The sequence below is a fragment of the Sphaerodactylus townsendi genome, linkage group LG05, assembly GCF_021028975.2.
Source record: "Sphaerodactylus townsendi isolate TG3544 linkage group LG05, MPM_Stown_v2.3, whole genome shotgun sequence".
Taxonomy (NCBI): domain Eukaryota; kingdom Metazoa; phylum Chordata; class Lepidosauria; order Squamata; family Sphaerodactylidae; genus Sphaerodactylus; species Sphaerodactylus townsendi.
In genome coordinates, this window is record NC_059429.1 from 32,372,186 (window position 1) to 32,388,977 (window position 16,792).

Below are 16,792 nucleotides of genomic sequence, written 5' to 3' on the forward strand. Positions count from 1 at the left end.
ATTATTCTGCTGACTCCATAGATAATTCACTTATAATAGCTATAACTTCTCACTACTTCAAGAGCCAGTCTGATACAGCCATTAGAAAGTAAGATTAGGAGACCCACATTCAAATCCCTACTCTGTCATGTGGCTCACTGGTGACTTTTTCCCAGTCTGTAGGTTTCACTAACCCTCTTCAAATGGCTATTGTTAAGAGAACCAGGGGGAAGGGAAGCAGGGAATAGAGGGACATCATGCAATTTCCTTATAGGATAAAAGTAATAATAATAGAGTGAATAAAAAAGTAAATATGCAATTTTCATTATAAGAAAATATATTTTAAAAATCACATTGTTTTAGCACCTTCACCTTTCCAGAAAAAAGTGATAACAGAGGAAAGCTGTGTAATTTCTACAAACATAGATTTTGCCTATGGAGAACATAAAGCAGAAGACAATGTAATGGAAGTCCTATAAGATTTTATCTGTCTGTTGATATGTATGTGTGTGTGTGTGTATGTGTACGCTTGCAGGTACATGTATATTTACTCTTCTGCTTATCGCTTATCCATACTATTATTGAGAGAGGTTTCCATCTAAAACATCATTTCCTAAAATAATTACTTTTTTAAATACAGAACATGAAATTTAATTGGAAAATAATTACAGCTTTCGTGTGAAAAGAAGCTTGTCTTTGCTCTAAGGCAGACAGAGGGAAATCTCATATGAAGTCATTTTGCAGCTCTAAATAGAATTGTCTAATCCTGTTAAAGTGCTAATAGAGCTTCAGGAAAACAGATGCTTCATGCAATGAAATAAGCCCTCATATATTGCTATCCCAATAAAGTTAGTTAGGCAAAAAAGTATGTATTGAATGACAATAGCCTCTTTCATGTCTGAATATTAATCTATATTAATGCCCAAATTTAATTTTATAGTACAAGATCAGCAGACCACCCAGACAGCGCCAACATTTCACAAACTGTGATGGGAAAACAATCCAGGTATTTTTGAAATCATGAATTTTCTTTGTATTTTTCAACACAGTCTCAAGTGAATCACACTAATTCTCAAGAGCCTAGTTGTTTTAGATTAACAATTAGAAAACCATGTTCGTACTCTCCTTGATAAAAATTCAAAATAAGATTTTTAAAAAGTAATTATTTTTAATAGTTTATCTGAACTGTCTAAATCTAGGTGTTTACCTGAAGAACCAGATTGCTGAATGTGTGTTGCTGGATGTGTATTCCTGTTACCGGGATTTTGATCCCACCTTTTATTGAATCCTCCTGGAACTCGTATCATAATTAAACATAATACCTGCCGAATATGTTTGAAAATATTGTATATAACATTTAAAACAATTATCTTTTTTCATTTCATTTTCAAGATTTAAATTATCTCTATCAAAACAAGGTCATAGTGGCTAACCAGCATAAAAATCCACAAATACTAAAATAATGTTTACATGCTCACATTAAAAGGATCATTCCCATACACAGGATAACGAATGTGGTATGGCAATTGAAGTGTTGTCTTAGGAGATGAGAGATGTTGGTTCAAATCGCCACTCAACCATGAATTACACAAGGTTTCCCTCTGAGATTCTACAAGAATATATTCCAGTTGAAGACAACTTGCCTGATATTGGACAAATTTACAGAACTAATTCAAAACAAAGTACCAAGAGATATAATAGTGAAATCTGCACATTAGAAAACTAGAGACTCTATTCTTTAAAAGCAATGATCTTAACCACTTGTAGTGGAAAAGACTGAGATGTCAATCGTCCAACACCTGCCGAGTACACTTTTGAAGAAAAGAAGAGAATTTGATTTTTTAAGACAGGTTTTACTGGATAAAAGAATTAAATACTGCTGGAAAATTCCATGTGCATGGGAAGTAATAATCAGAACTGTATAACAAGCCAAGCATTTGGTAATACAGCTCATGGGTGCAGATCCTTTCAAAGATCCCACATCTAACTCCAAAGAGAACCAAATAGGTCAAAAAGAAGACAAACTTTAGCCCTTTCCACACAGCAAATGCATAACAGATTGCAGTCGGGATAAAGTAAACCATTTTCCTGTTTTCACGTTTACATGCATCTGTGCAAGCAGTGATTGGAACCCACAGAAACAATCCAGGTTGATGCTGCACTTTCGCATAGAGACGCATCTCTTTTATTTACTTCCCACAGATGTGAAGCTACGCGGGCATGCACAAATGAACCCTTTGTCTTGCTGATTTCTCACTATACGACCATTATACGACCATAGCTATGCAGATGTAAGAAGCAATTTTTAAAAATGGAATGCAGGTGAGTAAAGCGCCTTCTGCCCAGCCATTCGCTCGTGAGTGGCTGCAACCTGCAATTTTTGAAAAGACTTGCTGACAGCATAATTCTCAAGAAACCCGGTATATGGGAAACAACACAAGGCAGACTTGTTTTAGGGGTAAGATCTGTGTGAAGTTCCCCCCAAAACAGGGGTTTTACCATCCTACACCCGTGTTTATTTGCCCATACATAACTGATCATGAAGATCTTTTTGGTTAATGTTAATGGTTTGAATTCTCTCTCAAAAAGAAACAAAATATTCAATTCTCTATATAAGCAAAATGCTGATATCATCTGTATTCAGGAAACCCACATCAAAGCTCAACATGAACATTTTTTTAAATAGTGAGAAATTAGGCAGGGCATATATAGCTCCAAAACACTAAGAAAAAGGGCAATGGCACTTATATTAAAAACTAGAGAGAACTCTGTAGCCAAAGAACTTAAAGATCCAGATGAAAGATTTATCCAATTAAAACTAAACGTACCTGATGGTAAATCATGTGTTTTAATAAACATATATGCGCCAAATAATTCAAGAGAAAAAATTATTGAGAAACTTTTCAAAGTCATTTTAGATTTCCAAGAGGATAAATGAATATTAATTGGAGATATGTGAAGACGCTATTAGATCCGAATATGGATAGATTCAAAAAACCTTTAAAAAGGTAGTATACCCAAGAATGTGTTTCGATATACAAATCCCATGGACAGCTAGAGTCACCAGCAAAGCTGTCCTGGAGTGTATTAACCCAGAGATGTCCCTGGCGGGCAAGATCACTAGACAGAAGCTGACCTACTTCGGACATGTGATGAGGGCAAACTCACTGGAAAAAGAGATGTTACCTGGAATGGTCAGTGGCAAACAGAAAAGGGGTAGGCAATGACTCGTCGGTTGGAAACCATTAAGAGGGATATGGGTATGAACATCAACCAATTGAAAGAAGTTGTGGCAAACAGGGAAGCATGGAGGGGACTGGTTTACAGAGCATCCATGAGTCTGTAAGGGCACGACTAAACTAATAAAGAAGAAGTGTTTCGATAAGTAGACATACTGAACACGACAGATGTATGGCTGAACAATAATCCCAAAATGAGAGACTATGCATATTTCTCACATCAACATCAAACATATTCAAGTATTGACAAGTGCTGGATCACAAAGACATTAATCAAAAATATTAAAAAAATTGTTATCTTACCACAGATCTTTGCGGATCACAACTCACTTTAACTCTTACTGAGGGCAAGCAGAATTGGACAAAGAAGATGGAGAATGGATGACAATCTGATGTTGAAGAAGATGTGAACCAATGTCAAGAAGACTTAGATGAATTTTTTAAAAATTAACAAAACTGAGGATATGTCAATCAAAATAATTCAGGATTCGAGTAAAGCATGTATGAGAGAAAGGTTAATTGCCATAGCATCCAAAGAGAAAAAGATAAATGTCAAAAGATAGAAAATATTACTGAGCAGTTAAAAGATCTGGAGAAAAAACATAAAAATACACAAAATAAAAAATATTCAAGGAACTTAAATTATCAACAACAGCAACAAAAATAACAACCTTTATTAGGCATATAAAATAGGTTCCAGAGCGTTACCAGACATCTGTGAAGTACAAATCAAGAATACATTCAAAACACAGCCAGAGAAACTGTATCTAGCATTGGAAGTTACTTAGGAAGTTCTGTCACATGTAAAAGAAATTTTGCTACTTTTTCCAAGAGCACAACATCTGTATTATTTAACAGAAGCTCCACAACAAAGCTGTCAGAGTCTCTTTCAGATTTGTCTAGGACCAGCCAAGGAGAGAAAACTCCTAAGGGCTGGGAAATAGCTGTAACTGTCCCTATCTATAAAAAGGGTGATAGGAATACCCCTGAGAGTTATGGGCCCATCAGCCTACTTAGTACTATCAGCAAGCTATATGCTAAACATCTATGCTGGAAACTGAGAGACTGGCTGGAACAAGGGAACCATTTAGCAGAAGAACAGGGGGCTTCAGAGAGGGATATTCAACACAGAATCACTGTGTAATCATGGACCATCTCATAGCTAAATACACATCAAAGCCCCAGACCTCTCTTTATATTGCCTTTGTGGATTTTAAATCCGCCTTTGATTCTATCTCAAGAGATTTACTTTGGGACAAATTGCTTAGTACCGATATAGATAAACGGTTACTAATGCTAATCAGGGCACTTTATCAGAATACCAGCATTAAAGTAAAATATAACCCACAAGGCTATCTAACCAATGAAATCAAAAGTAGCAGAGGGGTCAAGCAGGGTTGTATTTTGGCCCCCTCCTTATTCAATTTTTACATCAATGATATTGTAGCCTTATTCAATAACCCAGATCTCCATCCGCCCAAAATTGTTGACAAAAGTATCTCTTTACTTTTATATGCGGATGATCTAGCTCTTATCTCTAGAACCCCCATTGGCCTAAGGAGAGCCCTAAGGATCCTTGCTGACTATTCTCAGAAAAACCAGTTAGAAATTAACTATGAAAAAACCAAAGTGATGGTTTGTGCTACTAGACCTAAATGCCATATATGGAAATTAAATGGGAAAAAATTGGAGCAGGTTCCACTCTACAAATATCTGGGTGTAGTATTTCAGTCATCAGGACTTAGAACGGCTCATATCAAATATGCTGTTGCAAATGCGTCTAGAAGCTCTGGAACTATAAGAAATTATTTCTGGAACAGAGGTGGGCATCATATTCCGGCTGCCATCAAATTATTTAAGGCCAAATCATTGGCGCAACTATCATATGGTACACCACTCACCATAACCGGCTCCCTCTGCAATCTTGAGCATCCTCAGTCAAAATTCTTGAGGTCTATCTTACAGCTCCCAAACAATATTTCGAACGCTGCATTGCGTATAGAGACTGGCCTAATTTCAGTACAAGCAAAACTATGGACACTCTCTATACTATATTGGCTCAGACTATGCTATTGCCAGAGGGGTCTTGCAAGACTTGTCCTGTCTGACATATTTGTTCCCCCGTGGCTTAGAGCAGTTTTACGGAAACTATCACATTGTGGACTCTTTCAACAACTAATTACCAGCATGAATTATGATAGAGCTAGGGATCTTGTTAAACTTAGAATCATAGATGTCGAGAGGCAACACGATCTGAATAAACTTAAACACCCAATTTTCAGTAAAATAATGCTGAATAAACTTTCAATAATGCCTTATCTTACTTCTTTGTTTAACGTTAACTATCGAAGAGCCTACAGCCTACTCCGTTACAACGCCCTTTCATACAACTATACCAACGGGATTTATAACAAAGTACCAACTGAGGGTAGAATTTGCAGTTGCCAAATAGGAGGTGTTGAAAACTCGGAACATATATTATTTGAATGCTCATACTATGATGAGATACGTTGGATGCTTCTGTCCTTTGACCAGACAAACTCTCCTTTGGCTAAGAAAGAAAAGGTTAAAATACTGTTGTCAGATACCAATAAAAATCTAACGTATTCTGTTGCCAAGTTTGCCTGGATATCAAGTAAAATCAGGAAGGCCCGACAGAGCACTACTGGCTCTGCCAGCTAATCCTTATTATTAATTATTATTAGACTGACCTTCCACTCATTATCTTGAGCTGATGTTCTGAGTTCCTGAGGCCTATTATCTGCATTTTGTTAACTGTTTTAATCTGTATATTTGTAATATCTGTAAATTTTACGATTTTAATTCTTTTGGATCTTGCTGGTCAATGACCAGTAAATAAACTATGATGCACCATAAAGCATTGTGAAATACTTAACCAAAACATATCGATTCAAGAGCTATCATATGCAACCAGAGAGCCCCCCCCAAAAGGCACAAATTACCACTTTCACAGCAAGACACACACATAACACTAATTCATAAAGAAGGCAACAACTCAGAAACACTACAATCATACAGACCCATTTCATTAATGAATGCTGATCACAAACTTTTCACTGCAATTGTGAAAACCAGATTGAGAAGATAAAATAATCCATGAAGACCAAACTGCTTTCATCCCTAAAAGATTTATGAAGGATTATATATGATTTCTTATAAATGCTTTTGAGCGTGCTAGGTCAAAGAAAATTAAACTACATTTATCTTCTTAGATGCTGAAAAGGTCTTTGACAACATTAGAATATATAAAATGTGGATATAAGTTCCCTAATTGTATCCAGGGCATATATATCAAACAAGCAGCAAGAGTTTTAATAAATGGTCTTCCTACTGTAGAATTACAGATTGAAAAGGGCACCCGAAAAGGATGTCCTTTATCTCGGTTGTTGTTTAATTTGGTAGTAGAAGCAATGGCATTGGCAATAAGACATGACTCCAAAATCAATGGAATTCAAGTTGACAATGAAGAATTTAAATTGAAATATTATGCAGATGATATAGTACTGATGATTTTGAACCCCCAACAATCACTGAAACCCTTGATGGAATTAACTGATATATGCAGATCCTTTTCTGGCTACAAAATTAATAGAACTAAAGCAAAGATCATTTTAAATGCTCTCACAGAACAAGAAATACAGAAGGACCACGAAATTACAAATTATAACATCTATTTGAGATATTTGGGGGGGGATGGCGCCTGGAGCAAAAAGGTGCCTGGGCCCCGCCCCCTTTGGTGCCTCTCCTCCCACTTACCTTAGTTCAGCCGGCTGAAAAAGCAGCCTGGTGGGAACGACATTTCCCAGGATACCTTGCGAGTCCCAACTCCTGCAGAGGTCTCCCTTGGGGGTGGGAGTGGGAAGGGGGGCTTTGTGGTTTCTGCTCCTGCCGCAACAGCAGGCTGCTCCAGGCTGCCGGGTCTGTCAAGGGAGGGCAAGGGGGAAGGGGGAGGAGTGTGGAGGCAATTTTCCACCCCCGCGTGACCCCAATGGTACACGCCTGGGGCGCAGCGCCCCCCCCCCCCGACTGTATATAACCGGACATAATGAAATGTTATTCAAAGATAACTATTCAGTCATTTGAAAAAAACTAAAAGAAGACTTATCAAAATGGTCCAAATTAAAATTATATTGGGTTGGGAAGATTGCAGCAATCAAAATGAATGTTCTGCCAAAATTAATTTTTTAGTTACAAATGTTACCGATATTTATACCAGACAAAACACTAAGGGATTGGCAGTCACACCTAAATGCATTCATCTGTAATCACAGAAAAACCCAGAATAAGATTTAAAGTATTACAAGATGAAAAGAAAAGAGGAGCCAGCGCTATTCCTAGTATTAAGCTCTACTATCAGGCAGCTGGCCTGGTCTGGATCACAGACTGGATCAAATGTCCAAGAAAATAAATAATGAAATTAGAGACATATAATTTGAAAACTGGTATACATAATTATATAAGGCCAGAAGAGCCTTCACATTTTAGAGAGCATTTGGCTCTTTTTTCATATGTGGTGGACTCGTAAAAAGACAAAAAAAATCTGGATACCAATTCGCACAGAAATGCAAAAAATGTTAAAGTTTCAGTATCAAATGGACCCTAAAGTCAGGTTGTTGGGTATCTTACCCAAAAATCTACCAAAAAAGCATCAAGAACTATTTTTGTATTAAATAACAAGAACTACTTATGCTTCTACCTGGAAAATGGGAAATATCATCTTCCAAGACATTTGGGGAGACCAAACAAGAAAGTATTACTATAGGGCAAAACTAACCAATTTTGTAAATAGAAGACCGATACATGAATTTAGAGAAAAATGGGAATCCTTCTCCAAGTATAATAAAATGTAAAGTGTTATTTAATCCTGTCAGCCAATATAATTTCAATATATATGCATATAAATACAGGCATATTTTTAAACCAGTAACAGTTACTAAGATTAATAAGCAATTCTAAACCATGTTATAAGACTGTCGAAAAGGTTTGCCAACTTTTATATCAAAATATAATTATTTCTTATCTTAATTTTTTAATTCCTTCAATATTACTGATAATTAATGCAGATCCATACTATTCTCTTTTCTGTGCTCTTTTTTCCTATTCTCTGTTATATTTTGTAAAATAAATAAATAAATTATATTTTAAAAATCCCCACTCAGCAACAAATCACACAGGGTTTCCTTGGGTCAGTTACTCTCCTCTCAGGCTAACCTACCTCACAGAGATGTTAAAAGAAGGTAGGATGGCAAGGAGGATTCTGCACCTCTTCCTCAACTCCTTGGAGGAATGGTGGAATAAAAAAGTGAATAAACTGGTAATCACCCATACATCAGTCATATACATAACTGCCATGTCCAGATAACTATCAACAGGAGATCTGTTGAAACAGCAACATACTGCATCTCTCTCTAAAGGCAAAGAGGGTCAGGATTTGTTAGATTAAACAGATATTCTATTCTATGGGGGTGCCATGAAGAATGTCCAAGAATAATTAAAAGCAATTGCTACATCTCCACATATTACACAGTTATGCTAATTTTAAGTATATCCCTGTGACTACAGAACATTTTAAATGCTGTGGTGAATACAGAATCATTTTACATTTACTCTAAACTAGATTTAGTCTTAAACTTGTTAAGCTCCTAAATCAAACAACTAGATGTTAGTTTGCCTAAACACCAAAATATTGTCAGTCTTACCAGCAGTAGTCCAACAAGTGTGGCGGGAGCACTGGGATGTATATGTGTTGCCAGTACATTGGATAAAGCAGTGCAGCTGACCCATGAACACATGCAGTTAACTAAAAGTAAACACAGTTACAGAATGAATGACTAAACATTCTAACAGACTTGAAAATCAATTTGCAATTAGTCTACATTTTCAGCACAAAAGAAAACAAGCTTCATTACAATATGCATCTTGCAAAGGACTAAGCTGGATCCAGACAGTTTTTCCACTTGGGAAAAAAGGAGGTGTTCTGACTGACCAGTCAAAAGGATTATGCTGGGGACCATGGGGCTGCAGGGATGAAACTAACATGGAATGGGTCTGTCATCAATAAGGAGGAGTACTGGGTAAGATGGGAAGGGAGAACTCTGCCTAAATCCTCAGGCAACATCACCAGATCACCACTGTCATAAAGGAGGAGGAGGAGGAGGAGGAGGAGGAGGAGGAGGAAGAAGAAGAAGAAGAAGAAGAAGAAGAAGAAGGAGGAGGAGGAGGAGGAGGAGGAGGAGGAGGAGAGTTTGGATTTATATCCCCCCTTTCTCTCCTGCAGGAGACTCAAAGGGCCTTACAATCTCCTTGCCCTTCCCCCCTCACAACAAACACCCTGTGAGGTAGGTGGGGCTGAGAGAGCTCCGAGAAGCTGTGACTAGCCCAAGGTCACCCAGTTGGCGTGTGTGGGAGTGTACAGGCTAATCTGAATTCCCCAGATAAGCCTCCACAGCTCAGGCAGCAGAGCTGGGAATCAAACCCGGTTCCTCCAGATTAGATACACGAGCGCTTAACCTCCTACACCACTGCTGCTCCTGTAGCAAATGTAGAGCCAACACAGATTTGTCAGTTCCCACTTCTCCCACAAATGTATTTATTTATTTAACTATATGTCACTTTAGAGACCTGCCCAAGGTCGCTTGATACTACGATAATAAAACAACATCATTACAACACAACATAATATTCATACCACAGAAGCAGTCTACATCTATTTGGGTGCACAAAACCAACTGCTTATGCTGCCTTCGTTATAGTCTGAATGAAAAATTTAAAACAGTAAGCCAAATGTGAGCGAGACTACCCTGTGTACACATACTAGAAGTGTCTGTTTATAAAACCATCTTTTCGTTTCACAGCTACTATTATCCATATTTTAAAATGTCTTTAGGTATGCAAATGCATTGGCAATTCAACCCAGGATAAGATTAATTTCAAAAAATAGGGGTGGCGGGTGGAGCTTTGGTTTGTACAGAAGTAGCAGACTACGATTTCCAGGATCTCAGCCTGTCATTGTTGAACAGTCTATAAGATGAAAATTAAGCACATTGACACAGCCCATTCAAAAACCAGCCTGGTAGCTGCAGAAAACAATATTTGTTGTATTCAATCAGAAGTGAAACTTTACGCATGGAACTAACCCCCCCAATCCCCGGTCAATAAAGCCCACTGAATCCTTCAAAATGCTGCCACTGGAATTCAGGAGGCTTCTTAGGAGAAATAGTGGGAGTGATATGCAGATTTGAAGTGGCAGGAAGGAACTGGCAAAAATTACACCCCATCCTCTGCCACCGTGGAGAGGTCCTTGTACAAGAAAGTGAGAGTTGAATCCAGTTCCTTATAGCCTTAAAACCAACACCTTGAACATGACCCGGAACTCGATGGGCAGCTAATAAAAGATGGTACAGGACCGGGTGATCCGGTCCCAGGTGAACGTCCCATAAGGAGTCTAGCTGCTGCATGTTGCAGAAGTTTTAATTTCCAGATCACAGTCAAAGGCAGGTCAGCGTACAGCGAGTTACAATAGTCAAGCCTGGAGGTGTCCATTGTATGGATGACTGTGGCTATGTCTGTACGGGAGAGGTATGGGGCCAGTTGCTGTGACTGGCGAAGGTGATAAAATGCTACCAGGGCTGTTTGAGCCACCTGGGCCTTGAGCAATAGTGACAGATCCAAGATGACACGCAGGCTTTTAACGGACGAGGCCAAGTGCAATGCCACGCTGTCCAGCATAGGAAGGCAAAACTCCACTGGACACTCTCCACGGCCCAGCCACAGCACCTCCTTCTTCGTAGGATTTAACTTCAGCCAGCTCACTCTCAACCAACGGCTTCCAAACATTGCTGGAGAGCCCCAGGGGCCGAAGACGGGCTGCCCTCCATCGTGAACACAAGCTGGATGTCATCTGTGTATTGGTGGCACTGCAGCCCAAAACTCTGGGCCCAACCTTTCCAGGTGGTACATGTAGATATTAAAAAGCATTGGGGAAAGGACTACCCCCTGTGGCATCCCATAAATCATGGGGCGACATCAGGAATTCTCTCCCCCCAATGCTACCTCTTCTGTCCCCGGTCTCGGAGCAATGAGGTCAGCCAACCCCAAACCCGATATCGATGAGGCATTGGACCAAAATGTTATGATCTACCACACTGAACACGGCGTGAGATCTAACAGCACCAGCTGCGCTGAACTGCTTCTGTCCAAGTGGAGTCAGAGTTTGTCCACAACAGCGACCAGTACCGTCTCGGTCCTGTGGCCAATACGGAAACCGGACTGGAAGGGATCCAATGCATCTACTTCATCCAGGAACCTCAGGAGCTGATCCACCACTGCTTGCTCAATTACTTTCCCCAGAAACGACAGATTCGAAACTGGGTGGTAATTGGCTGGATCCAAAGGATCTAACTGCGTTCTTTTCAGGAGCGGGTGGACCACTGCCTCTTCAAACTGACCCGGGAAAACCCCTTGCTCAACGGAGCTATTTATAATTTCCAACAGGTGACTCCGCAGCTCCTCCCTGCTGGCTTTCACCAACCAGGAAGGGCACGGTCAAAAGGACAAGTGGTATATCATACAGCTGGAACTTCATTGCATGAATGTTTTTCCTTGTGATCCCCCCCCCCCCTTTTTGCACATCATACGGATTTGTTGGGACAGACTGGGACAGATTTGTTGGGAAGTACATATTACAAGAATACATAAGATAAATGGTTATTTTTCTGTTTACAAGATTACCAGGTATCCATGAATATCTAGAGTGACATATCATGAGATAGGCCCTTTGCCAGTATAAATCTCTCATTGTTGCTGCTGCTGTTTTCGTTAGCTTCAAGTGTAGGATATTTGTACCCTTCTGCTGCTGTGATGGTAAGGCAAGGCCCTTCCAGAAAGAAATAATCTAAACAGGAAATTTACCTGTGATGACAGACAACTAGAACTTATACAATAAGAATAGTCTAAGGCCTAAGTCACACACGCAGGAGTGTAATCCTGGCCTTCATCCCCCGCCTTATAAAATATTGAAGTTCATATTATTTCTCATACTATGTGCTGCAAAGGGAGTTTTCAACCTAGTAAAGCACGCCAGAGCTAGGAAAAAGAGAAAGAAGAGTTGAAGGAGCTTGCAGGAGGGGAAGCTCACAGCTGAGTGACAGTCAGTTGAAAGGACAGAAATTAGTTAGCTTTGTAAAATGACAGAGTAACCTGAGAGCTGTCTATCATATGCTATCACACTATGTAGGGGGAGGAGTGGGGGGAGGGACAAACAGGCAGCCACAACCATGGGACAGGTACAAAGCCTGTTTGGACCTTTACACAAATTCTCTCAGACACACTCTAGGCATAACATGCATATATGCTAAACTTTTGTTCACTGACTACTGAAAAGTAAATATAAGAGACTGCATTGCAACTATAAATCCCCTATTAAAGAAATAATCCAAAACATTGCCATGAAAACTCTGATTGTCACTTCATAGCATTCAGTTTTTAATCAGATTTTTTCCAAGTTGTTCCACAGTAAGTTTCACTAAGTACAGGAAGCATAAGTTTGAGTCACCCATAGAGAAGATGCAGCACCATGACAACTGGGTGACTATACTGCCCTATTTATCACATGACAATGCAAAAACCAAAGCTTTCATCTTGGAATAATTAATCTCAAGGCAATTCTCATGACAATACTGGGAAAATACATGAAGCTCCCTCCTAAGCTCAATAGGAGTCCTGGAAAGTAAAACGGTATCATCAGCATATCAATAAGAAGGGAATGTGTTTATCTTCTATTTTGGGATGATGAAACTCTAATCTATTTAAGAGAGGGACTAAATCTTTAATAGAAAATTTAAAAGGAGAGATGCAAGAATACAGCCTGTTTGACCCCCATCTCATTTCTCATGGGCTCTGCCAAATGACCCTGGGGATTATATCTTATTCTGATACAGGTATTTTCATAATTCATATAACACTCTGATAAAAAATAAGAGGCACCTATGTATGATCAAAGCTTTTAGTTTGTCACATTGTTTAGCTTTGGATATTGAATCAAAGGACCATTTTAAATTTATAAAGGCTATATAAAGAGAAACAGTGGATTTACAGGAATATTTTGCAATTAGATGATCCAGTATTAAGCTGATCTCAACATGATTGTCCCTCCCTAAAACCAGCTTGTTCTGTAGCTGGGCAATATTCTTGTTCTAACTAGTCCCTTCTTCCACTGAAGCTGCCTAGTATGCTAAGCAGGCTAACAGATCTATAATTGGATGGATCTTCCTTAAAGATAGGGATTATTATTATTATTATTATTATTTATTTATTTATTTATTTATTTATTTATTTGACTTTTATACCGCCCACCCCCGGAGGGCTCTGGGCAGTGTACAACATTTCAATATAACATAAATAAGCAAAAGGAGCCCTTTCAATAAATTAAATACAATATAAGATAAAATAAGGGCTCTAAGCATCGAATTAAAACCATTTAAAATACAGCATTGGTATTCTTCCCAATCTATCAAAGAAGACCAAACAGGAATCCATTATTCCATATTCCTTTTTAATAATTCCACCAGTATTAGATCAAATATTCCAGCAACTTTCAGAGCAAAAAATAATAATTAACATGCAAGACAAACCAGAACAAGCTGACTTCTTAAGCAACGCTGTATAACAACTTGTTGTCAGAAAGCTTGGTGCTTACTTTTCTGGAAGATATCATGAAGTTTGCTAAAACATTACAAGGGAATGACATCTTACACAGGATACTCCAAGCTCTTTATTTAGTTACTTTACTTTTTTTGAAGTATTAAGCCTAACTAGAATTGTTAAACAGCACCACCATGACAAAGGTAATAATGAATATGCTTCTGTGGCCAAGATGTTCATTTGCACAGAATGACAGATAAATGTATGTATGTCGTGTATGTATTTCAGGATATTTCTATGCTACCTCTTCAGAGTCCTGCTCACAATATCAAAAACAAGCCATTACATTATCAGGCTGGTTTCATGGGCACAAGGTTTTTCTTTCCAGTGAACAGGCTGACAATAACCCATCTTATTTAAACTCCATTTGCTACACATTTCCTAAAGTCATAATAATGGAAAACAGCTACATTGGTCAGAATATACTTTTGGCAAAAGGATACAGAAAAACACCTTCAGAAAGCTATCACACCTGCAACCTTTAATCTATATTCAGTTTTCCTAGGGACAGAATAAAAGGACTTCTGTGAGCTTACTTGAACCTCACCCAAGACTTGAAGAAACCACCAAAGAATAGACCCTTCCCTTGTTGCTAGGGTCAGAAACTCTGACTGTCATGGTAGAATCCATAATAGGATCTTTCTGAAGTCAATGCCTGTTTTCCAGAACTGGGGCAATAGTGGCAAGGAAATCAGCATCTTGTGAATGTTGGGTCAGGACCCTGACATGCTGCCAAGAACATGGAAAAGAGCTGTTCTGCAGGAGCTATTATATTGCTCAGGTAAAATGAAAACAGGACTAAATCCAGATTTCCTAGAGTACAGAATTCAGAGTTTGACTGTGTATAGGCAGATAGGACAGGTCAAACAGTCAGGTCAAACAGAAGTGACAGGACCAGAGCCATTCAGTTCCACAAGAAGAGATCGCAAGGAAGGAAGACCTGAGAAAGAGCTGCTTTTTCTTGCAGTTTGCAGCTTTTGTGATTCCTAAATATGGGTTGGGGCGTCAACCACCCGGACTGCACTTTCAGGGAGTGGCTGGGGAAAGTCAGATGCCCCCAACCGCTGTTCACATTTCATGCTTTCAGAATCTTTTTTCCTACAAAATATTTAGAAGCCACAAGATCTCTCAAAGAGAATTGTGCTTCTGATTCAAAATTATTCCTCCATTTTTTGTTATATATTCTGGTAACAAATAAGAAATGTGCATGTGGAGTAGAGAGATTTATTTTAAAAATATAACTGAGCAGGAAATCCCCTCCACACACAAGTGGACAGAAATATAGTTTTATGCAGCACTGTTGGCTCTTCACTCAAATTAATCTAACAGGATTAAATATGGAAAAGAAGAGGTTCTGAAAGCTCCGGAGGGATATCATTAGGGCAAATTGCCAAAGAATGAAACACGAGCCAGTCAGCGGAGCCAACAAGATGCAGTAATACCAAGGGACTTGAATGTTCGACAGTTGGAGCTACGGTAATGTGTGAACTACGGGTTACAGTATCAAGAGACTCTGTTCACTGACACATAGAATGTCACTATTGACCACCAAACTGCCCAAGCTTGACAGCTCCACTACAGGCAGCCAAAGATGTCATAATTCCACACTTTAACTGCCCACTTCTGATTAAATTTTGTTTCCTACCTCTCTGCCAAACAGCTGCAATTTTACTGGATTGTGTTGGCTCCCTTCGTTACTTAAGATAACTGCCATTTTAATTACTGTTTTCTTGCAAAAGAGGTAATTTAATGGTTCAGCAAATGAACAGCTTGTTTTCCTCTAACGCTATTCTGCTGGATATAGTTGCAATTACTTTCCCCTATAATTTCTTTAATACTCACGACGCTTCATCATCATTAAGTACTATATTTGCAGGTAACTTTTACATATAAACTAATTGGGAAAGTAAACATTACAATCTTCATTGACTGGGATATGGGGAGCTAGCTGCAAACCATGGCACAAAGCACAATGCCCTCTGTCGCTTCCTAACAGAACTCTGAATGTTATAAATGGCCTTCTGGAATAAACACTTTCTCAATTTCTTCCAGAGGCCTGAACAGATAGAGCCAATCTCAGCCCTCAGGGGAAAGAGTCCCACAGCCTGGGGCAGTGACTTAGCAGGCAGTCCCACAAGTTCTTGCTAACCCAGCACTGAATAACAATTTCCTACAGGATGGCACTGGTCTTAACAGTGAGGCAGTTTAGAAAGATGGAATCAGGTCTTCGGGAACCACAGAAAAGCCAAAGGTCTGCAAAGCACTGGTAGAGGAGGAGAACAATAAGAGTCTTGCCCCCCAACCAACCCTTATGCTTGTCCTCCAGGATTCTATATGCTCTTGGAGGAGAAGGCCACTTCCCTAACACCACTTTAAGGGAATCACCTCTACAAAGATGTAGCCTTGTTCCAAAGGAGCAGAGTACGAGTTTGCTGGTCATTGCTGTAATTACACTCCCTGAGTGTGTCTATACACATCAAGAAAACACCTTCCATAATAATTCTGTAGTCTTCTAAAGGCTAAGCAAAGTATCTGATACCATGTCTCTGTTATGCACACAACATTCTATGTGGATAGATAGCTTATTCCATACTTTACACATGCCATTAAATATCTCCACATACTAAGGATCAATATCCCTCTTTCAATCCCACATTATTCCTACTATTTCTGTTCTATATTTACCTACGTGTTTTTTTAAAGCACGTAAAACTTCCCTCTTTAGCACTTTTACTATTTTGAATCCCTGTTGCTCTCATCATCCACCCTATCATTTGTGTGGATTTAGTCACATTTGGAAGCAAGATAAATCCACATCCTATTTGTTTGTGAGATAACACAGGATGGTATCT

The 16,792-nt window shown here is 39.0% G+C and overlaps 1 protein-coding gene across 2 annotated transcripts in view; it reads right to left on the reverse strand.

The window, feature by feature from the left end:
* Positions 1 to 16,792, reverse strand: part of DENND1B (DENN domain containing 1B) — a 228,878-nt gene that overhangs the window by 77,289 nt on the left and 134,797 nt on the right. For both annotated transcript variants that reach the window (XM_048496683.1, XM_048496684.1), the window contains exon 10: positions 8,939 to 9,039. In XM_048496683.1, the coding sequence (XP_048352640.1) occupies positions 8,939 to 9,039 (101 nt within the window). The remainder of the gene's footprint in view (positions 1 to 8,938; positions 9,040 to 16,792) is intronic.